This window comes from Rhinolophus hipposideros (assembly GCF_964194185.1).
Source record: "Rhinolophus hipposideros genome assembly, chromosome: 5".
Lineage (NCBI taxonomy): Eukaryota > Metazoa > Chordata > Mammalia > Chiroptera > Rhinolophidae > Rhinolophus > Rhinolophus hipposideros.
Genome location: NC_138051.1, coordinates 64,308,806 through 64,333,567, shown reverse-complemented (window position 1 = coordinate 64,333,567; position 24,762 = coordinate 64,308,806). Strand labels below are relative to the sequence as shown.

General features: G+C 38.5%; 3 protein-coding genes across 11 annotated transcripts in view; 2 read left to right on the top strand and 1 right to left on the bottom strand.

The window, feature by feature from the left end:
* Positions 1–19,567, bottom strand: part of FBXO34 (F-box protein 34) — a 71,585-nt gene extending 52,018 nt beyond the window's left edge. For 2 of the 9 annotated variants that reach the window (XM_081049175.1, XM_081049174.1), the window contains exons 1-2: positions 19,409–19,543; positions 17,788–17,841 (exon numbers count right to left, since the gene is read on the bottom strand). Coding sequence is in view for 1 of the 9 variants with exons in the window: in XM_081049170.1 (XP_080905296.1) it covers positions 17,788–17,838; positions 18,309–18,363 (106 nt within the window). In the remaining 8 variants the exon portion in view is untranslated. Of the gene's footprint in view, positions 1–17,787; positions 17,842–18,308; positions 18,465–18,598; positions 18,614–18,657; positions 18,728–19,408 lie in introns of those variants that run through there. The other 7 variants (XM_081049176.1, XM_081049172.1, XM_081049177.1 and 4 more) reach the window with 6 other exon arrangements.
* On the top strand, positions 5,624–6,115 carry LOC308498003 (small ribosomal subunit protein eS24-like; the record flags this gene model as incomplete). Its single annotated transcript, XM_081049180.1, has 1 exon — positions 5,624–6,115. One exon carries the CDS (start codon positions 5,624–5,626, stop codon positions 6,014–6,016), a length of 393 nt encoding a protein of 130 aa, XP_080905306.1. The 3' UTR covers positions 6,017–6,115.
* The window catches only part of DLGAP5 (DLG associated protein 5), a 78,983-nt gene continuing 73,072 nt past the window's right edge, over positions 18,852–24,762 (top strand). Inside the window, exon 1 of the mRNA XM_081049168.1 lies at positions 18,852–19,068. The gene's annotated coding sequence lies outside the window, so the exon portion shown is untranslated. The remainder of the gene's footprint in view (positions 19,069–24,762) is intronic.

The window sequence follows — 24,762 nt, the reverse complement described above, 5'->3', positions numbered from 1 at the left end:
AAAGTTTACCTCCCATACATACAGCAAAACAAGGCAAAACCAACAACAAAAAAAAACACAAGAGAAATATATGGGAAATAGGAACATAATGAAGGCAAGTCACGGGATCTCAGCTGAGCAGCAGTTCTAAATACAGTATCAGGAGGGGGATAAGTATGAAAAAAAGAGATACTAGAAATTTGATACTATCTTTAAGAAAATGGAAAAATTAAGGAAGCTTTCAAAACAAATAAGACGAAAAATAGATAAGTAAAAGAATACACCTGAGAACTCTTACATGGGGAGATTTTGGCATCCTGTTTTAACTTCGGAGAACTACCTTCTTCCCACCTCCCCCCCACACACGTGATTCAAATGGGGTGACCCCACCCTCACCCCCAAGAGTGGGCATGAGACCAGGCTCTAACTATTCTAATCTAATTCTCTCCACCTTGCCATAACGACTTGTTCAGACATAAACACACAGCCTAGACTCAGTACTTGTGGGGGAAAGCAGGATCCAGAAAACAAAGCTAAAAGGAGGAAAGCAGACATAGTAAAAGACCAATTCCTTAAAGCAAGGTTAGAAACCTGGATCCAACCTTACTTACTCCATTCTCCTGGACTCTCCGTTCTAGGAAAAAATTTCCTTTTCCAGTTAAGTGATGATTGAACTGATTCCTACCACTTACAAAACTCCCTTAGCTAAAATACTCCTCTTTCAAAGCCAGAAGTCGAAAGATACCATCTATTGTTAGTGAAATAAATACACCATATTTACCAAGGTGACCAGCAAGCTAAAAGTAATGATATAAATGTATCAGAAAGAAGGCGGTGAGTGGGGTAGTGGTGGTGGGAAATAATTTTTCGTGGGTCTCTATGTCTTCCAAGGAAGGCACTGTTTGCTCTTTGTTCTGGACTATATTTTCAAGGGCATTCATATGCGAACAGCCTTGGAAGACAGAAAGCGTCTTCCTCCAGAGGAGAGAGCAGGCATACATACTGTCTCCTTTTGGTGCTGGAGCAAAGGGCAGGCATGCTTATTTACCGCCCATAAAACACCTGAAATCCCTAACCTCAGTGTTTTCTCCACTAGCAAAGCCCACTATGTGAACAGGTCATCGGGCCCTCTCTGCATTCCCTGTGGTTGAGGACACTGGCACAAATGAATGCTGGTACTCTAGCTACTGCTCTGAGTAATAATAATCTGGACTTCATCTCTGCCTCCATGCCTTCCACCAGCACCCATAAAATTGTGGCAGGCTAACTTGCTAGCTTCAAGTAGAGAGTAACATCTCAGATCCTTTATAATTCTTGACATGTGGTAAATAGGACAAATCAAGAAATGAAAGTATCAGCATATTAATATATGACTAGACTAGAAGAATCAAACATAGAAACAACTGACGTGGTCAGCCTGGGAGAGCAAACTCAGGTGGGGAGGTGTGCAAGGGACAAAGGGATTACTACTTTCACCATAAACTCTCTGAACCATTACATTTTTCCCCCACCATGAACACGTATGTGAAAAAGACGTCTTTGCTGGCTACCTCAAAGGCAAAAAAAGAAGTGTACAAGAAAAACTTTTTTCAGTATTTCCATCCCACTAAAATTGGATGTGAGCATTTAAGAAAAGTACCGAATTAAGTACGATGTTCTCATCACAGTTCTACAATCCTAGACGGGAAACACTCTTCTCACCAATAATCATCTCAAGCCAGAAAAGTTTCAATGTATCTCCAAAAACAGTACCTCGTGTCTTCCCTTGGATAATTTTTCTTTAAATTAAATGATTCTACTAGCCAGGTACACAACAGTGTCCTACAGCCTCTCCTACACAAGGCACATACTGGCTTCAGCATGTAAATATGTATCCTTAAGCATAATTTCCTGCAATTGTAGACTCTAATTTATGCCTCTAACTTGCCATTGTTTTAAAACTGAAATTAAAATTAGTTTATGATATTGGAGATAACCAGGTATAGTTTGAGACTCCTTAGGGTAGAGCAGAAATAATTTTATGCCAGGGGGCAAAAATGTGCCATCTTACAAGAAAAAAAAGTACTTCACATCAAAGAATCAGAATTTTCTAATCAAAATTTGAAATTACCAATTTTTTTGTGTGGTAGGCATTGGATGATTGTTTCTCTTCGTGTAATTTTATATAAATTACAGGGAAGTTTTTCTCTCAAAATCTAGAACAGCAAAACCTACCTACTGTCTACCCCTCCGCCCCCACTAAATTATATTTCTCATATAGCCACATTGTGACTTGCTTTCTCGCTGAATCTTCTATTTAAGGAAGATGAAAGAAAAGCATACAAATTCGGCCCCAGAGATAAGCTAAACTGTTCTAGAGCTAAACTAAGTTTAAGTAACATGAGGTCTCGTTAGGAGTCAGCTCTGATTTTATTTAAAATATACTTTATTTAAATTAGCATTAACTTTTAACATAATATTACTGTTTCAATCACAGTGGCCTCATTCAATTTATTTAAGTCATGGGAATCTGGAACAAATAAAAGAGAAAGGTCTCTTTGTGACATTAGAGTTCCACTCAGTTGTTTCACGTTTCTTTTTCACTTCCAGGTGCTGCTCACTAGGAATGCATTTTATGGAGTGAAGTTCCTCTACAGGTCACACTGCTCGAGTTTGAATTCCAGCTGCAACACACGTACTGGCTAGGCTGGCTGCTTAACCTCTAAGACTAGTTCTCTGCAAGATAAAAGGGACAAGAATACTTTCCTCATAGGATAGTTGTCAGATAAAAAGAATAATAAAGATAAAAATGATAATACACATAAAATGTGGAGCATAAGGCCTTGTCAAGAGGCAGGCAGGAAGGAAGCTATTAATACTGTCACCCCTCACTTGGTGGCAAGTCCCCTCCAGTGGCGAGATGCCCCATCTGCACACACACACTCACCCCAGAGACTCTTTCTCATGAGCAAAGCACGACTGACAGCTCTGAGAAGCAACTTCACCAAAAAGATGCTCGAGACTTGAGGCAGATGACGTATTTCATTGAACTAAAACTCAGTCCCTTTATTCGACCAAGAATACAGAGAACACAGAGTCCTTAAACTTTGTACAGGGTGTTTGCCTTGGTATCATGATGGAACACAGTGGCCTCCAAAAGCAAACTTTTAAAATAATGGACATAGTACTTTTAAATATGAAGTTTTAAAATGTAAATTGGTTTACAGCTATCTTTCTTACATGTTACTTTCTTTCCTACCTTCATTCATTCAACAAATGTTTGTTGAGTACCCATGAGACACTTAAAACAGTGAATAGTCAAAGCCCTCAACTAATAATATTCTGGTGGTAAGAGAGACAACAAATAATAAGCATAATAAGTAAATGACAAGGAGGCAACAGCTATGGGGAACTTGGAAGTGCAGGGGGAGAGGAGCAGTTGCCATTTTAAACAGGGTGTTCCACATAAGCTTCCTTGAGAAGGTGATATATATATATATATATATAAGAAGAAATTCAGAGGTGAGGAAGTGAGGCACGAAAATTTATCTAAGAGAATAATTTTCTAGACACAGGGCACAGCCAATGTAAATCTAAGGCAAGGGCATGCCTACGTGACTACCACTGCCTAACAAGTAAGCAAAAATGTCAGCTATTGCTACTAACCTCTCCCCCCCCAAAAAAAAAAAATCTGTGCTAATATAACCAGATAGATCTACTTATAAATATCATCCATTTAACAAATATTTACTGAAAACCAACCATGTGCTAGGCACTACTTACTATTCTAAACTATGAAAACTTCAGAAAGGGGCCTGAGGTTGACTACAAAGCATTTATTAAGTATAAGAAATACTTTTTTCCTGTTCTTTGGCTTACTAAGCCTTCACTGATTTTAAAAAATAGAGATTTACAGAAATTTGACCTCCAGATAAAGTGAGATGATACTACACTGGAGTATCTCAAAGTCTATCATTACAGCATAGATACTGGCCCCCTATTACGTTTCTTTACCAAAACAGATGATAATTTCAAAAGTACTAACAATGACATTATGTTAGTATGTTCTCCCCCATGTCCCTGAAGGGCCAAAACACTGCTATTGGTAGTGTAAAAATTTTTTCTACCACCTTCCCTAGATTCATGTCAATTAGGGAAAAAATGTGACACCAAGTCCAAGGTGCTCTGCTGTGTGCTACAGTAGCTAAATAAGAGGTGCCTGCTCTCTAAGATTTCACATCATGTGGTACGGGAAAGCATATGCAAATACATCCTTTTTTATGCTATTTCCTACTTCAAAAGTAAGTACTGCTCACAATACCACACAGTTTCATAGAAAATTACTATTATTTTTTTCCTAATGTTCCAATCAAAAGCTTTTAGAGTTAAAAACACATTTTAAAAACACTTATTAGTCTATAAAAAAAATGACAACTTGAGCAGAATGTATTTTACATAATTTATCTGAGCCCACTTAGCAAATGGAGTAAAAGGTTAGAAAGTTGAGAACTACAACAAGAAATATTATATAAAATGAACCAAGTGTCCCAGGGAAGAAAAAGCTGCTGAAGAAGTTGATCACCACCAAACCAGGATTACAAAACATGTTAAAGGTCTTCTTTAAGAAAAAAAGAAAAAAAATCAAAAATATAAATAAAACATAGCAACAAAAAAAATTCTCACTGACGAAGGCAAACACATAATAAAAGCAGTAGCAGTGGATCAACCAACACTAAAGGTTAAAAGGCAAAAAAAGGAAGATCATGTATAATTACAACAGATACACACAAATGCAAAAGAAGTGAAAAATAATGACAACCACATAAACCTGGAGGGGGTGAGTAAAAATGATAGTGATTTTAGAAGGTGATCAAATTTAAGTGACCATCAACTTAAAATAGACTCCAATAAATCAAACTTGGTATATATGAAGAACATGGTAACCACAAACCAAAAATCTACAGGAGATATACAAGAAATAGAAAGAAAGGAATCCAAACACAATACTACAGAAAGTCATCAACATACAAAAGAGAGCAAGAGAATAAGAAATGAAATGAGAACTACAAAAACAAACAGAAAACAATAAAATGGCAATGACTATATACTTATCAATAATTACTTTAAATATAAATGGATTAAATGCTCCAATCAAAAGACAAATGGATAAAGAAGATATGGTACATATATAATGGTATGTTACTCGGCCATGAAAAAGAATGAAATCTTGTCATTTGAGACAACATGGATGAACCTAGAGGGTATATGCTAAGTGAAATAAGTCAGACAGAGAAAGACCATGTGATTTCATTTATATGTAGTATCTAAAACACAAAATAAACGAATAAACAAAACAAACTCATAGATATAGAGAACAAACGGCCAGATGAGAGGGTGGTTGGGGGCAGGGTGACAAACGTGAAAGGATTAAGAAGTACAAATTGACAGTTACAAAACAGTCATAGGGATGTAAAGTACAGCTTAGGGAAGGAATATAGTCATGATATTGTAATAACTATGTTTGGTGTCAGATACGGCAGGACCGATCGGGAGGAACATTTTGTTAAGTTACATAAATGTCTAACCACCATGCTGTGCACCTGAAACCAATATAATATTGAATGTCCACTGTAATTGAAAATAAAAATTTTGGCCTGCTGCCATCATGAACGACACAGTAACTATTCGGACCAGGAAGTTCATGACCAATAGACTACTTCAACGGAAACAGATGGTCATCGACGTCCTTCACCCTGGGAAGGCAACAGTACCTAAGACAGAAATTCGGGAAAAACTAGCCAAAACGTACAAGACCACACCAGATGTCACCTTTGTATTTGGATTCAGAACCCATTTCGGTGGTGGCAAGACAACTGGCTTTGGCATGATTTATGATTCCCTGGATTATGCAAAGAAAAATGAACCCAAACATAGACTTGCAAGACATGGCCTGTATGAGAAGAAAAAGACCTCAAGAAAACAGCGAAAGGAACGCAAGGACAGAATGAAGAAAGTTAGGGGGACTGCAAAGGCCAATGTTGGTGCTGGCAAAAAGTGAGGTGGAGATTGGATGGCAGAAGGAGTAAAGATTCGTCAGTGACTGGTGATTGAGCAGATTTTTCACGAGAGGACTAATAAACTAAGTACTTTTATGTGAAAAAAAAAATAAAAATAAAAATAAAAAAAATAAAAATTTTAAAAAAGGAACCAAACATAACGCACCTGTTGATTAGTTTCTTTTTCCCCAATTAAGTTAAAGAGTACTTTAAGATTAGTTGAAAACATCGGTGAAAAAGGAGAAGGGATTAGGATGTATAAATTGCAGTTATAAAAAGTCACAGGGATATAAAAATTACAGTATAGGGAATATAGTCAATAACATTGTAATAACTAAACATGATGCCAGATGGGTACTAGATTTATCAGGGTGATCCCTTTGTATGTTATATAAATGTCTAATCACTATGTTGTACACCTGAAACTAATATGTTAACTATAATTGAAAAAAAATTTTAATTAAAGACTAGTTGCAAACACATTTCTAAGGAATGTACGTGAGAAAACAGGACACAAAAAATTCATGCTTTTTAACCTTATGCCCTAATCTACTTTTAATTAAGAGAGCAACTGCCGAGAAACACATTATTTACTTGTCTTCCTGTCAGTTTACTGTGAGTATTTATGGGTAGGAGGGTTTCTCTTCTAACCTTAACCGTCAGGTCTCCTCTTAGAATTTGCCTAAATAAAATGAAAGTATGCTGTGATATGCTTCACCCAACCTAGCATTATATTAGCTGATTGTGTAGTCCAAGTTTGTAAGGCATCTTGGCGCGAGTAGAAGTACTTTCTGTACCTAAATGCCATCGGGCATATTAGAGCTAGCCTCTGTCCTCATGCTTTACCAATGAGATTAGGAAACACAAATACTGCATCAACAAAGATGTGAAAAAATAGGTGTACACTCAAACTTCAAATACTCTTTGACCCAGCAGTTCCACTTCTAGAAATTTATTCCACAAGACAACCTATAAACAAGGTTATTCACTGAAGCATTATTTCTAATAAAAAATTATAGTAACGACTCCATTTCTCAACCGCCCTTGCATTCAAATGTGACACTAAATTCTGACTAACACAGAATGGAAGTGAAGTGGCAGCTTCTAGAAATCTTCCTGTAAAAAGGGTAGCATGTAACCTTTGCCCCTTCTTGCATCCTGCAGCTTGGAATGGGTTGCAATAGCTGGAGATGCAGCTAGGTCACTGACGATACAAGTAAACGCAGTGGAGCAGTAACGGTACAGAGAGAGCTCAGGTAATCAGAAGGGGGGTATGAAGACAGGTTAGAGCCCTCCCTCCCTCCCTCCCTCCCTCCCTCCCGCCCGCCCGAACCTTTGTTCTGTACAATTGTCAAAACTCATCAAACTGTCTGCCTAATATCTGTGCATTTTACTGTATTCATTATTTACTGTATTCATTATGCCTCAAAACAAAGAGAGAAAGAGCGATACCTCAAATGCTATACCAGCCCTAGACCACCTACCCGAACGTTTACAAGAGAAAGACTTTGTTGTTTAACCTACTGTTGGTTTAGGTTTTCTATCACTAATACACTCTTCATATACCTACATGTAAAGAATGACAAAATTAATTGAAAAAGGCAAAATAACTGTATGGAGAATATGCTGTATGTTTTTTATTGAGGGAGGGTGAATAGAATTGGCTGCCTCCAGTGAGGGGGAAAAGTGTGCCCGTGATATAGAAGAGAGAAAATTTACTTTTTGCACCTTTTGTATATTGAACCATACAGACACATTACCTATTCAAAAAACAAATGTTCTTTAATCCTATTAAACATTCCATTTAATTTTGTCAAATTTTGGTATCTGCAGATTTTAATGATTGAAGACATACTGACTTCAGTTTCAAGATGATCCCACGTTGAATTAATTACCCCCAAGAACCACTAGATACAAAAATGACAAAGGAATAAAATAAAAGTTGGAAGGAGGGGAAAAGGGATGGAAAGTGGTGAGAACTCTTCTTTCAAGGGGAAAAGACAAGAAAACATTTTAACCACAAAGAGAAACATTGGTGTCATTCTAATGCTAGAAATATATACTATATATCTTTTAGTTTCTCATTATCTGCTTTTAGTGAAGAACAACAAAAGCCACCAGCTAAATCAAAAACACCAACAAGGCTTTTCTCTTGATTAGCGGAAGAAATCATACAAAAGGTTCTTCTTCTTGTTAGGGGAGTATAGATTATGAAGAGTTACAAATAGCAATGTGAAGGTCTGTGAATCAGATTAAAAAGTGAAATAAAATGAGAATTTCTGAGAAATCTCTCAAATTGACCTTAGGTGGTTTTCTTTTCTCAACACTACTTTAAAATCTGCATACGTAAACCGCTACCTTTTTCATGGTATAAGCAATATAACCAGAGTCACTCAAAATCTACTGCACTCTTAAAATAGACTATTTAACTTTTTTCCCGGTTGCCCAAATCTCAGCCTACATGTATATGCGTTTTTAAATATAACTAGTATGATTTTTGTGTATGATTTTGTGTATTTATTTTATATTCCATTTTCACATACTTATTTCGGTGTAATAATTAAATTGCATGAAATGAAAAATGTTCCCTTTAGAAATACTCATAACATTTTAGATTTTCAAAGGTATCAGTAAGAAAGCCCTTTCTCACACCAATGTCAGATGGCCGTCCAGATCCTAGGGTAGAGATCATCAACCATCTACCGATCCATCTCAATTACAAAGAACCTCTCAAGTGAGAGATTAAACACTAACATTTAAACCCACACAGGAGACAGCATTTACATCCTCGGGCTGATGATGGTATCAGATTGTTTCTAAGAGTTACAAACAAAATCACTAACCCCTTAAAAATGAATAGTAACTAGTGTGGAAATTTCACATGGAGTTTCTGGAACACACTTCAGCATAGAAAAATATCATTAACCCCTTCAAAGGAAATGCTCCTGACGACAAAGACTACTTTTCCAATACAGTTGTTTGTGTTATCCTGTAAGGCAGAATTTCAGCAACATACACTAAACGAACATTCAAATGCAGAAAGCTCAAAGTAAGCACAATTAACGTTTGATGAATGAGTCAAACACTAACAGTTTTGAAACAATACAATGCACAGGGAAATAAAATTAATCTTTACTTATCTGAATAAGATGTCTCGTTATAAGTACACAATACAAATGGCAAATTTCTTAAAGAAAACTGAGTAATTGTACTAAGGTTCACTGATGAAGATTTGACATGGTTTTCTTTTAAAAAGGGAAAAAGTTTCTGCCAAGAACATTACACTGAATTCACATTGAAATCTTCAAAAATGGTATCACTTGTTAAAGTTAATAAACCAAGAAGACTAACGTGCTTTGCAAGTAGGAAAGAGGGAAGTTACTCTCATCATTTTTTAAAAATTGGTAAGGCAAAAACTAAAGATTCATTTTCTTATAACTTCTCCTAAATGATCCATTTGGAGGTGAAAAAAAGGACTTATCAAATTAATTTCATATGATGTACTCCAAAAATACTAAATAAACAGCATAAACACAAGGACAGGGATTACCCAAATTCAAGTCTAACAAATTTGTACTTGATTCTATAGGAAACAAAGGTTAGTAACAGTCAGTCCAGTACTTAAGGGACTTACTCAAGTCAAAATCTTAAGACTTTTAGTAGAAATCCATTGGATGATAACACTGGTCAAGAGGAACATATCTAAATCAGACCATTAAACGAGAAAGATTCAACAAGTGTTTGGTAAAAGAAATACTTGGGAACACTGGGGACACATGAAAAGACATTTAGTATTTCAGTAGTCAAACCAATAAATTGGTAAACAGATTTTAATCTCAAAAATTAGTATCTTTTAAAGAGGCATGCTCCCCTTCTTACATCCTTTAAAAAGTGGGGAAATCCAGGAGACATTCATAAAGGAACAATACTTACAAGAAGCTTTACAACTCCTAATTCTCTACTAAAACAGGATAATTAAAATTCAAGCAGGACAGAAAAGATAGAGTCACAAAATAAAACAAGATAACAACCACAGTAAAAATCAAATAATTTTTTGTTAATAAACCCAAGAATATTTTAGGTAACTGAAAAAATTTATAATACAAAGGCTAAGTCCCTAAATCAAATAAAGAGACAAAATAAAATAATTCATTTTTTAAATTCAGAAATAAAATAGTAACTAACATGGATGGCTTAAATTTTCAGTTAAATTTCAAGACCATGAAATTTTTTTAAAATCAGTAGTTCTAAAATGTTTTATACTATAATTTTTAAGCATAAAAATATTTTATACTATATAGTCTTAAAATATATGCAACTAGAATGTAAAGTTATGTTTTAATTTAAGAAAAAGTTACAACCTCCTGTTAATAAAACAAAAATGTGAACTTTCGAGTAATGTTAATGTTTGAACTAATAATAAATTTTGTTAATGATATTTGCCAAAAAGGGAGAAAAAATCCACAAGGTGTTATACAATATGACAAAAAATAGTTTCTTTAATAAAGGCTGCTACTTGCCAAAGAATATATAGAAAATCTGTAAAATAGTGCTAAGAGAAAAAGTGATATAACTAATGCACTGATCATAATGCCTGGCAGATAAAACATACTGCACTTTTTTTTATTTATGAATAATAAACAGGTCTTGAAATTCCACAAGTTAAAAATGTTGATGTGTAACTTTTATTAAGCTAACCATATAACATGTTAAACAAAACACAAGCAAAGAAAACGTCAAATGAAAGACAGGCTTCCTAAATCATAAAGCCTATGGCTTTTGGACTTATATTCAGGATCCATTTCACAGTCCTCAATGCAGTGTCCCAAATAAGCTAAAATACCGTAATGGTGGAGGAGCTAGTCATCTAGGGGAGGACTGCCTGAACTAGAGAAACCTCTCCCCTAACGCTAAAGTGACTGGTGTGTAGAAAGGACCACGAACCTCCAGAGAATAATCCTGATGACTGAACTTGAAATAAAATCTCTTGCCCTACTTTGAAAACAAGTTTGCCTCTCCTGGTTCCTGGACAACAGAGCAAATGTGTCCTTTGAGACTTCTTTATCAAACTCAAATTTCATCTTCAGAAACTCCAGCTAATCAATAATTCCCTACTGCAGTTCTAAGAATGATTTTACAGCTACAAATAGATTCCTTTATAACCAAAATTAAACTTTTTAGTTTTCAAGAAGCAAACCCCCACGACAGAATCTACTAGAAGTTACGCAGCAGAGTAGAAAACAAATCAGAACTTCAAAAAATTTAAAGCTACAGATTTAAATAGCCAAGTCATGTCGCTAAGGATAAGGGGGAAAGCTCAGCCTTCAATTATGTGTCTACAATTTGGGGACATAAAATATGAAGCTTAGAATTTAGTGGGGGAGATAAGACTAATACACATGAAGCAATCACAGAGCAACAAACAATGATATACAATGAAGAGCTGAAGTGTGTTAGGTGGCTGAATACTCAATATATGTACACCATAGGAGTTCACAAAATGGAAAGATTGCAGACGGAATGGAGAGTCCAAAGAGTTTTTATGGGCCGAGGCTTCACACAATGGATGCTGACATTTGGAGAAATGGAGAGGGGAAAGCAAGGCTGAGGAAACTGCCTAACTGAGCACCAGGTTTGTTGCAGGCAGTCCCAGAAACATATGAGGAAGCATGATGGAACAGACGGACCTTCTTACAGAGTCTTAAAAGCTACTTTTAAACGTCACACCATCGAAACCTCGTACAGGAGACGAACATCCCAGTGAAACGTTTGTTCAATTAACCTGGCAACTGCACAAAAAGACTCAAGAGAGCAAATAATGGATTTATGAAAACTATAATACAGACAAGTACAGGCATCTAAATTCAGAATAATCAGTGGACTAGATCTGTGCTGCCCAATACAGAAGCCACTAACCACGTGTGGCTTTTGAACACCTGAAATGTCAGGAAGGTGCTCAAAACCTGAGATGAGTCTAAACAGAGATGAGCTTTAAGTATAAAATGCACACAATTTTAGACTTTTTATGAAAAAAAAGAATGCAAACTATCTCAATAATTTTTATATCGATTACATTTGAAATCATGATGTTTGAGATATAATGTGTTAAATAATATATTAAAATTATTTTCAGCTGTTTCTTTTTACTTTTTTAATATATGACTTAAAAATGTTTAATTACATGTAGCTCACATTGTATTTCTATTGAACAGTATTGTTCTCTGGTTATCTCAACTTTCCTTACCCTCCCATTCCCAAGATTTAAAACAATTTTAACATGTGCCCATAAATATGTACATATTTATAAATCTTATCTCTATACACATACCACTGTACTAATATATGATATATACAGTATAAACAAACACAAAAATATTTAAAAGATGAGAAAAATAAACAGAAGTTCTAATATTTTTCTTTTTGCAACACAATGGACTATCCCACACACTCCATTTTGGAGGCCTAGGATGTTAGCAGAGACAAATCCAAGTGAAAGATTCACTAAAAATGTAATGACTGGTTAACTATGGGAGCAAAGGAGAGGGGGTGACATAATGCACATCTACTATTTGCTACTTACTGAGCATCTGGTAGCCCATAAATTTCCCTTAGGAATCCACTCCTTGCCCATCATGCTGTGTAGGTAGCAATGACCCCATCCCCAGTGCCAGGGTTAGACCCAGGCTAGTTAAATCAATTAGCATGTCCATTATTATTAGTGGTTGGTTCAAAAATGTCAGAAATATAACCCAAAGTCAATGAGATACAAGCAGACATTCGCTGGGGCTTCTGGGAAGAGAAACTCTCTTCTAGCAGTAGTTCTTAAACTGAGGCTCACAGATTACCCTACCTCCAAGGGGGTTAGGTATAGAATTCAGGGTGCCTATAAACTCAAATGAGGGTGAAAAATTATATCTTTACTTTCACTGACCTTCAACTAAAATTTAGCATTTCCATGAGAATACAGTCAACAGACCACAATGATATTAGCAGTACTGGTCATTCTGTCAACAGATATTTTCCTATCACATGATCATTGGTTGTAGATACCTACAAATAATGATACTGTTCATCACTGCTCAGAAATTATTGAACCCACACTAAATATTATTTAATAAAGAAGTACATATTATTATCTTACAATTTTAAAAAACATTTCCACAACTATATTTTAATATAACTGTTTTTCTTTATAGTGCTATGTATTTTATTTTAAAATATTACTCAGAAAAGGGGTCCTAGAGGCTTCAGACTGTCCAAGGAGTCTATGGAACAAACCTGGTAAGAGTCCCGGCCTACAGCTCTGCAGAAGCACTCTCCTTCCCCGCTCTGGACTTGATGGCATGAGGTCGTGGGCCTTGAGCTGCTGACAAACAGGCCCTGACCCCAAAGGGACCAACATCATAGAAGCAGAGCTCATTAAATGAAGGAAAGAAGAGAAGGATGAGGTTCTGATCACATTAGGTACCAGTGGCTCAAGCTTCACCTTTGGACTTGTCAGTATTGTGGGCCAGCAAATTTGAGTTGGTTTTCTGTTACACTCACAACATAAAAAATCTAAATGGTACAGTTAATTTCTATAGTTTCTAGCTCAGGAAACTAGAACAATACCCACGTCTTTGCAGAGAAACAACAAAATTAGAAAAGGCTTAACTTTGTCATGATGAGGGAATCTAGGAAAAATGAGTTTTGTCTGTCACAAACTGAGTATACTGAAGACTCTCTCAATACTCCAATCTATTCTCACATGGACTTCCTGTTTTATAGAAGATGGACAACTAAAAACTACATTTTCCAGATGCCCTTGAAGCTGAGGTTTCACGTATGACCTACGTGTGGACAAGCAAACATACCTGCATAAGATATTGAGGGCAGAAAGTAACATATAATGATGGTTCTGGTACAGCATAGGGAATTATAGTCAATAATATTGTAATAACTATGTACGGCATCAGATGGGTACTAGACTTATAGGGGGAACCACTTCATAAAGTATATAAATGCCTAACCACTGTGCTGTACACTTGAAGCTAATATAAAATAATACTGAATGTCAACTTTAATTCAAAAAAAATTCTAAACTGTTCATTCATCCCACTCAAAAGTTACATAGTATCTTCTTTTCTCAAATCCCACTTGCTATAACTACTTAGAGCAAATAAATGTTCTTACTACACATTCTTGAACAGTAAGTTAAGCACAAAGTAAACAGGAATATACAAGAAGTATCCTATTAGCAGTTAGAAACCTAACAAAAGTTAATACTTTATGGATACACCGATGTAGGCATGACCTGGAAAGAATTAATATTGTGAAGCCCTAAGAGGTAAGGGCTAGATCACAAGGAGCACAAAGAGTCAAAAACAGAGTTTTAGATAGTTTGGATCTGGAAGAATAGTTACCAGCAAAGCTGAGAAATCAAGAGCAATCAGAGATAGGCAAAGAAAGAAGCAAGAACTCAAAAAATGAAGAGGTCTTCTATACAACTAAACACCAAAGATGACAAACAGGGTAAGAATTTAACTAAAAGATCTAAAAGTAATGCTTTTCACATTACTTCCTTCCTCAAAAATTGTCACTGGGTGCAGAATAATGCTCAAACTCCTTCCAAAACTGGGTCCCAACCACCCTTGTCTGTTACTGTTCCTTTATACCATAACTTCTAATTGAAAAGTCTATTTAAAAACAAAAAAACAAAAAACCTCTTCTCTGGGTCCTCAAATAAAGGGCCAATTCAAGGCCCACACCTACGAAGCTTTCTCTAACAATACTCTGACTGCCTCCTCTGAACGCATGTAACATTTATTTATCTCTCTTTAGACACCTAACTAAAACCCAAACTAAATTATAAGTTTGAAGAGAGAAGAGCCTGTGTTCACTTCTTGATATTCTGAACACCTAGCGTAATGCTATTCAACTGTGCTAACAAAGCAGGCCTTTTGAACAGGTAGCTTCAGAAGAAATTGGTGGAGGTAAGATTGCAGGAGATTAAACAGTTAATTAAACTGACTTGGAAGTGCACGAAGGAATCTTCTGTGGTGATGGTAAGCTTCTATATCTTGACAAGGTTACAGGTCACACAGATGTATGAACCTGTCCAAACTAAAAGAATGGTACACGTAAGATCTATACATTTTACTGTATATAAATTTCACCAAAAAAATAAGTCAACAAATAGTTCACAATAGGCATGCTGAACTGTTTAGGGGTAAAGTATACTTACTTTAAAATACAACAAAACTATAAGATGGATGAGTAAATGGATAGAGGTAGAGAGGGAGCGAAGAACGGATGGATGGGTACAGTAGGTACAGTAAATACAGTAAAATATACAGTAATACAGATACAGCAAAATATGAATTAAATAATCGAGGTTGTGGGTATTTAGGTATTCAATGTACAAACAATTCTTGCAACTTTTCTGTGATTGAAATTCTTCATGATAAAGTGTTAGGGAAAGAAAGCAAAGAGTGGAAATGAAGGCTGTGAGAGGCTCAGGTATTTCAGAAGTTTGTGGATTTAAAGAAAATTACTGACAGAAAAGAAAAACAAGGTATATACATACATGCCGGAGAGTGGGATGTTTGAACTGTCCCCCTTCTCTCTATCTCTAATTTTAGACAGCCTGCACAAACTAGTTCTAGCCTTGAGGGCTTATTCTTGCCTCAAAGAAAAGTACTCACATACTCAACTCCCATTTATTCTAGGTCAACCCAAACCCGTGGAGTCTAGACGCTTTGATAATCTGTCCCCCATTCTTTCCAGCTGAGTTTCTAATACTTCCTTAAACAGATCTTTAGATGAGACCTCTGCCAATCTGGCATAACATAAACGGTTCATTCTCTTGGTCCAATTCTGGCCCCGCAGACCTATGGCAAAGGAATAAGGTCAAGGGTCCTCCTAGCAAGTACAATGCATCTGAGTATCACAGTCCCTGGCTGACACCTGGCATAGAGGGAGTACTCAAAAACGTTTGCTGGATGAATGAAACCCGTGCCTGACAACACACATACACAGCACTTAGTTTCACATTTATAACTACATTGTGCTGATGACAGAAAATGTATGTGCTAGGATCCTGAAGATGAATATTTAAAAAGGGAAGATCTGGAGCCTGTTCTGTGGAGAGCTAACTAGAAGATGGAGTTGGAAACGGAAGGTTGATCAACTCTTCCAACTAACTTTAAGAAACACCTACATTTTAGTCATTAATGCTTTCCCGGATAACACAGTAAGTTCATCAGCTTCAAAATACCGTAAGCATGAACTAAAGGAGAGAAAATAAATTATGCAAAGATAAGGATTGACAGGAATTCAATTTCCAGATGACCTAAATGCATTTGGAGTTAATCTGCTCTTTTTTGTTGTTGTTGTTTCCAAAGGACTGCAGATTATGCACTTGCTAAATTTTGCCTTTGCCACACATGACCTAACAAGGAAGGCATTCATTATACTATAGCAGCTTCCCTCAAGTATCTGGTTCTAAACAGCTGCAAATTTTGGAAGGTAACAAACACCAAATGATGTCTCTCCCCGACAAATATTAAAACAAGTTAAGGTCTATTAGAAGAATATCAAGACCAAATTAAATTGGCTCAGTATACATTTAAGTTTAGCAAGTTTACATAAGAATTTAAATTCTACGTATGTTAATAGAATTGATCCAACATATCCTAAATAATTTCTAAAATATAACACTTTCATTTTTCATTATATTCGCTTTTATCTGTCAGAAAAATGCCATATCACTGAAGACTGGCTGATTTAGTCCCTTCAAATGCTACAACTGGATAAAATGACAAAATATGTTAAAATAATAATAAACCCGATCACAAATAAATTTCCACTTATCTGAGAAGTAAAGGCTGCTTCCTACACCCAAAACTGCAAGGCCTGGGTGAAAAACATCCTTCCAAGAAAGTAGAAACAAACTGTAAAAATGTTTCAGGAGAGTTATGGCTTGTTAGTTAAATAGTTATGCAACTATAGGAATATGCTGGCGTTTTTATAACTGTCACTGTTCCTCAGTCACATCAGAATACACTAAGACATTCATTCTCTACCTGCTAACTCATTTTCCACAAGGAAAAATAAAAGTTTCATAAACAAAATAGAGAGGGGAAAACGCACTGCCAAGGAGGAACTATTTTATTATCATCATTTATGTCTTTCAACTCACATTCAGTTTGACTTTGATCTTTTCCCATTTACAATAGTGCACTTGATTTACAGAGCCATGCAGCCTGCCTCAGAAAGGCCATTCTGAAAAGACACATGCAAGGGTCCTTTTTGTACCTCCTTCAATTTCATTACATATTATCTTGCCATGATCCTTTCGTCTGAAACAGTAGGTTGACTAACATCCTTCCTATCAGCAGTTTCATGTTAAGTCGGTACCTATCCGTCTTGAGGATCCAAAGGCTTCAATTTTTCTTTAAAACCTTCACTCAACATTGTCACCAATTTCCAATTTCATAAAAGAAAAAAAAAAAAAGAGCAATTCTCAGTAGTACACACAGTGCTGTCAAATTTCCAAGGTACGGTAAGGATCAAAATGAGATTTACAGGAAAGCCTTGCTTTGTGAACTTCCAGTCAAATCTGATAGTAATTAATGACGATAAATTTTTGCTTTCATGTCCCTTGTTAATGGGCATAGCATAACTTCCATCTGCATGTTGATGCAAAATCCAGAGAGACAATAAGTTATCAATCACCTATAAAGAGCAAACCGAAGGAAAGGAAGAAGTATTAACCACCACAAAAAAAACCTACCTTGTAAGTCAAGATCAGTGAAGAAGGATTGAGGACTTCTATTCAAGCTTCCTGCTGAAAACACGAAATTGTAATTACGCTTCAATTTTAAGCCATCTACCTTTCAAACTAGATACTATTACATGAGTCTATAGAAAGGAAGGCATGATCACAAGCTGGAATAGCTGGAGAGTCAGTAATGACAAGTGAGTAGCTTTTCTTCCAGCCTGATCTCTTTTGAAAGCTTTGGAAGAAAACCAATATTCACAGACAAGGAACTTTTAAAAAATTCAGTAGTTTCATAGTTCAAAGCACTACAGACAAAATTTTAGTTGCAAGTCCAGACAAGCAGTTCTGGGATGTTATTATATTGTTATGGCCCAGCCCTAGCAAGAAAGCAAGAAAAAAGGTTTGCTGCTGAGCTATAGCCATAGGAAACCTTCAATTATCCATGGTAGCATGGGACAGGGAGACTCTGGATAAATTAAATCCTCAGGTAATTATTATTTAAGAAGAATACTGGATTCATTCAAACACCTCACCCCCTTTACAATAGAAAAAGTTCATTTGAGTCACGCTTTCCCTCTTCCAGGCCATTCTCTAACAAAAATGCGAATGAGCAGATAGTCGATGTCAAAACCGTCTAGCAAAAAACAGTAAGGTAGCTGAATGATCAGCACTCCAATTGGTCCTATTTCGTAGACAATTCCGATCACAAACCATCAAACCAGGAGTTAGCTTTCTGAAAGGCATTTCCATGAAACACCCAACTACCCCCCCACCCCCAAAAAACCTTCCTGATTTAGATGTTTCTGAATGAAATGTGTCTTACATTGAACTGTACTAACAATGCTTGTTTGAGATGAAGTCAAAGAACTTGACAACTATTACATTAAAATTGTAAAATGCTGATATGGAACAACTTTCGACTCAAATTCTGCGGCGAGTCCCAACGTCGGTAGGAGACTGAACTTCCTTTTTCGCCCCGCCAGATCCTCCCGGCCCTTCCGCGCCAAGGTCCCCGCCAGAGCCTGCAGTGACATCACAGCCCGTCTCCTGGAAACGCCTGACGTCACAGACACGCGGGCCCACAGCAATATGACTTCATCGAGGACTGCGGCTGCCCGGAGACGCAGGAAGCTTCCAAGCCTCCGTCCTGCACAGTCCGGATGAGGGTTAAGGGCGGGCGCCAGCTCACCTGCGCTGGGACAGGGGCGGGCAGTGGCCGAGCTGAAGCGGGCGCGACCGCGCGAGGTGACCCCCGCCCAAGGCCCGACCTCCTCGCTGCCGCTGGTCCCGAAGGTGAGTGAGAGCGCCGGTCCGGTGCCTGCTCACGGCCTATCGGTGATCTCCTAGGCTCCCGCCCGCCCGCCGGACCCTCTAGGGCCCGCGGGGGCGCTCAGCGCGTGGCCCGTGCGCGGGTGGAGGCCGGCCCGGGAGGAGGTGCGAGCCGCCGGGTCCCTGCCCTAGACGCGCCGGCAGCGCCGAGAGCCCGGCACCCACGGGCGGCGCCCCTGCCCCCACCCGCCCCGCGTCCCGGGAACGCAGGCGAGAGGCGGGAGGGGGGCGGGGAACGGCCACGGTGGCCGCCGCCGAAGCCGACCGTGCTGCCCTCGCGCCACGCCACGCGGCCCCGACCCACCTGTGCTCCTGCCCCGGCCGGGGCCTGGCCCGGGGCTGCACACCCCGATGCAGCGGCGGCAGCGGGAGGCCTGCCTCGCTCCCTACCGCTGAGGCGGACCGAGCGCCCAGCGCGGCGCGGCGGAGCCCAACGCTCCCTACGAAACCCATTTGTTTGGCTAAAACGGCGTGACGTCACGCGCCGGCCCAATCGACGGTTGGCCGAGGGAGGGGCCGAGAAACCAGGGGTTCACAGCGCCTCCTGCCGGGCATTCTGCAGTACTTCGGGCGCTGGGCCCGGGGAAGAGTGGGGGACTTAGAGAAGAACCGGGTGAAGCATCTGCGGGCCCCCAAGTGGCGGAGAAGAGTGAAAGCTCCAGTGCGACCTGTAGGGAAAGCAATCAAACCCTCAGGCTAGCCAGAATGGTAATGCCAGTGTCCAGTCAATAGCCATGACAAGTTTATTAGTACTCATGGGTGAATCTGGAGCTATAAGTGGTATTAGGTTACTATTAGATATCCTAGTGGACTTCGTTCGGTTCCAATTTTAGTTCTGGTACTAGCTCGAAAGGCTGGGCTTCAGAGTTCTCATTTGTAAAATGTAGAGGGTGGGAGAGTTCCTTCTGTCTATCATTCTCTGCCATGCGGCTCATGGCAGAAATACCTACCAGCATGTACATAAACTTTGAGATTGACAATGGATCGGCTCTAAAGCTGACCAGTGGGCCACACTTTGAATAGCACTGGTCTACGAAAAGGAAGATAAGACAGATAGGAGGCGATGAAACCACTATAGGCCAGTCCTCCCATTGATTCTATTTCTCCATTCATACAATGGGGATGATCCCGGAGAAATGAAGCCAGTAGAACCAGTGCAGTGTGCACCGGACCACAGGCCCTCGGGAGGGAGCTCTCGGATGGGGATGGTGTGGCACAGTGAGGCCACAAGACTCATAGGAGCTAGAAGAGGAACAATATTAAGGTGGCCTGAGGTGGCACAACAGCAGAAAAAGTCTAAATATAAACAGCATAAAACTGCTTATTCCATCAATGATTAGGACTTAATCTCAAACCAGCAAACATCGTATTAAAACCTAGTACAAAGGCTTGTTTGTAAGACTTGGTTTTGTTACTGCTCTCTGCTCAGAAAAAAAACTAAGGCCCTACCACTTATTCCTTAATAAGCTCACTCCTACCTCCAAAGGAAAATCACCCACCATCTCATCTTCCTCCCTGCCCCCAAACTCTTCATCCTTAACCAAACCTACTTCCTCCACTTCAGGAGAAAGGAAACCAAGAAGCAGGATTCATCTAGGCCTATCTTTACTGCAGAACTGGGTGTGATAATGCCTTTCCCTACCTACTTAACTAGGTTATTATTAAGCTCAAATAAGGAAAAAAAGGCATAAGCAACAACTTGCATTCCTGATGTCTATGGAATACAAGTGCTGCAGTTAAGCAGGAAACACAGAAAGCTTTTTGTTAGTTAGTTCCTCTATCAAGTCAGGCAATCTCTGTTCCATCTCAAGGTCTTTGGACCTTCTCATGCCTTAACCTGCAAGGTTCCTCTCCCCTCCATACCTGGACAGCCCTACACTATCTTAGGTGTTACCTTAAAGTTCTCCTTCCAGCAATGGATGTGCCAGAATTTATATTTAGGAGGGAACTTGGAGGAAGAGGGAGGTAAGCTGGGGAACTTAAAGTATTTTTGCCTAGCAAGTCGTTTTTGTTTAGATTTTATTATTCAGGGGTGACATGGGAAGATGGCTAAAACCTCTTCAAGCCTGGACTTCTCTAGCCATCTTATTTAGTCTTCCCCAAAGTATCCTTTTTCACAAAACTGCATGTCATTGATTACACTAGTTTTTTATTTATTATAATGCCCTGTATAGGGACAGCTTCAAAAGGATGGGGACTGAGTATTATTTGTTGCTGTATTCTAATGCCAAGACCAGTGCCATTTAGGAGGTAATAATAATGGCTGAATGATTTCTTTCTAAATGCTAGAAAGAGTTTTCTGAAAGGACATCAGTGGTCTACACTAGAAATGGTTTAACCCCTGCAGTTATAAGAGATGAAAGAAGTTTTTAAAAGAGAGGCAAAAAAAAAAAAAAATGGGTAATCTTCCTTCTCCTAGAAGAAGAATCTTTCTGCTGGGGTTTTCCCCAGGAGTTGTTCTCTCTACAGTATAGTAAGACCAAATGTGATGGGCCAAATAAGGCCACAAAGCCTGTAGCCTGAAGCTGCTCATGTGGGAACACGAGGTCTAGAGCTAGAGGTTGGAGCTTCTTAGAGGGCCAAGAGAACTACGAGTTGTACTTAAGAGACTGGAAGCCTTTTCCACAGAAGGAAAATAAATCACAAAAGAATGCAGGTTTGCATATCCCACTAATTGTTATGGCACAGAAGGAATTAAAGCCAGCTGAGAATCATGCTGCATTCCAAGTAGAAAATTACAACCGGCAAACGGAAAGCAGCTCATCACACACACACACACACACGCACACACACACACACACACCATCCCCAAGCCCATCAATCCTTCTTCTTGCTCTTATCATAAAATCAGAACTCATTACGATGGCCCATTATAATCAGACACGTCACCTTCCTTGATCTCTCTCCATTCTCCCTTTTGTCTTGGCTGAAATGCTACCTCCTCAGAGAGCTTTCTCTAACTCCAATGTAGTATTTCAGCCTTATCACTTTCCTTCAAAGTATTCATGCATGGTACACAATAGTCATCCAATAAATATCTATTGAATTAATAAAAATATTCATACTTTTTCTCACCAAACGGTTTAAACCAGGACACAAGTGTTCATCACCAATGGATGACTAATAAAAGTAACAAGAGTAGAATATCTTGTACATTAGAAATAGGACCTGAATAAAGGAATTTATTGCCACAAGAATATGACCAAAGTAGGAACATCTGAACTCTGAGGAACCCAACCAATCAGTCATGATTTCGGTGCTTCAACACAAATTACCCTTGATTAAACTTTCTAGATCACCAGTTGATTGTAAGGATACTTACATTATCCACTTGGCATTTAGACAGGAACTAGCATTCACAGCACTCATTCTTAAATAATTCATATTTTTAATAAGGTCCTGGTCTATTTGTTGAAATATGGCAAGAAAGAAAATGGTGATGGGGGGGTGTAACTGCCCACTGACTGTCTATCAAAGAGCAATTCTCTCTCTCTTTTGAACAGAATCCTGATCACCAGCACCCTCTCTGTGCTTCAGGGAAGGTGGGCCCAGACCCATGGGGTGAATAATGACATAAGCTAGTGGTTCTCAACGGGATGATTGATTTTTGTCCCCAAGGGGACATTCAGCAATGTCTAGAGACATTTCTGATTGTCACACTTGGAGGTAAGTGCTATTGGCATCTAGCAGAGAGAGGCCAGGGATTCTGCTCAATATCCTACAAGGTACATTTCAGCCCCCACAACAAAGCATTAGCCCTCCCCAAATGCCAATCATGCCAAGGTTAAGAAACCCTGCTAATCAACGTGGTCCCAATCTCCTTATCAGTGATTGGTTCAACCGTGTGATACAAATCAAGTTAATAAAATGCAATGGAAGTCTACTGAGCTACTTCTGGGAAAGGTTTTTTTCTTACCCTTAAAGAAAGACATTCATTTTCTGTTGAAATGAGTCACTTTCCTAAATAAAATATTTACCAACAATGAGACAGAGAGATCATACAGAAGGAAAAGTCCCTTGTGTGTGGCTACATATCAATGTGACTGTGTGTGGTGGCAGGTACTGTGACTGCCATCTTGGAACCATGAGAATTGTTAGCTGAAGAGACTTCAGAGAATGGTTAAGCAGAAAGATGAAAATATTCTGAATCCTTGATGACATCATTGAACCTCTGATTTAACCTTGAGACTTCTTGTTATATGAGATAATACTATTACTATGTAAGTCATTTATAGGACTTTCTAAAATATTAGGAAATACCTGATAACATTACATAGATATACATATATGTACATATATGTATTTGGGGGACGTTGATAGGAAATAAAATGGGGGGGAAAACACCAATCTACTCCTTTGGAGGCAAGCTCTACAATAAATTAATAATAAAATAATTTTGTTTTGCTATGTTTCCAGGATAGTCTTTAATGATACCAGAAGCTGATAAAATCAGTGGGAAAAGAATTTTGTACACATCTGTGTGCTCTAAATAAATGAGTAGGAAATCATGTGACATTTGAAATCTTTAAGGAAATGACATTTTCCAAGCATTAAAATTTAATGCGGGGGAGCCTGCAGCATGAGAATGAGTGTAGCCAGTCTGTCCTACTCTTCCTAAGCTCCAGCAAACCTAATTCACAGGCACCTGCTATAGCCACGGAGAGGCTGCCTGGCTAAAATAACCCAGTTACATCATCTTGCTAAAATGGTCCAGGGGATAGATTTTTCTTAGAACTGAGTTCTGTAAAAAAGTCACCAACTTATTCTGCAGTTTTAGGATTTGCTGACATTTTCTACCAGGCATAACTATGTGTTTAATACCAAATCTTGCTTTGAAATACCAAAGACACTTTTCAAAAAGTACAGAGCTCAGTTACTAGTATTTCCATGCAAAACTCACTTGTTTTGTTGATTAATAATGTACCCAAACTAGATATTTTCCGTGGAAGAGTGTACAATGGTTTGACTTCTTTTGAATGCACCACCATATGGATGGTCTCACCCTACTGTATTAGTCTACTGTTACTCTAACAGACAGTCCCATGGCTCTTTCACCACACCTCACATCTTACCCCTTCCTAAGACTGCTGAGCTACGTGTAAATTTTTGTGTGCCTTCAGCAAGACACCATCTGAACAGTAATATAGATGCAGATGTGTATTAGTAAAGTAAATTGAGCCTGTATCGTCCTTCTTCCAAATGCCCCCTCCTCAACAAAGCCAAAGTGTGCCTCCTGAGGGGCATAATGATGACCTTGTAAAAGGATGAGGACATCTGGTTTCTCCCCCTAGTTCAGAGCTACTCTGGTTTTCTTATGTCAGAGCCAACATTTTCACACTTAGATGATACACTCCTTCAGGCCCCACTGCTCCTGTGGTTTTTGCCATCTGTTACTTTTACTTTGGCTGCACTTTTCTAGCTTTCTCTGTTTTCCTTGTCTCTTCTGCTTCCATCCCTATTATATCGCCCATATTACTTGACTTGCTCCCCAAATGACTTTTAGTGTCATCACTAGTCAAGAAGAAGACTCTTGTTGGTCCACGTATGGTATTACTGGAGTCTCTGCATACTGTGTGTAGGTATGCAGTTATTTCCTTCCTTCCATGCTCCTCAAGGGCTACTTTTGCACGGCTGCATGCATTTTCTTTTTTACAATTC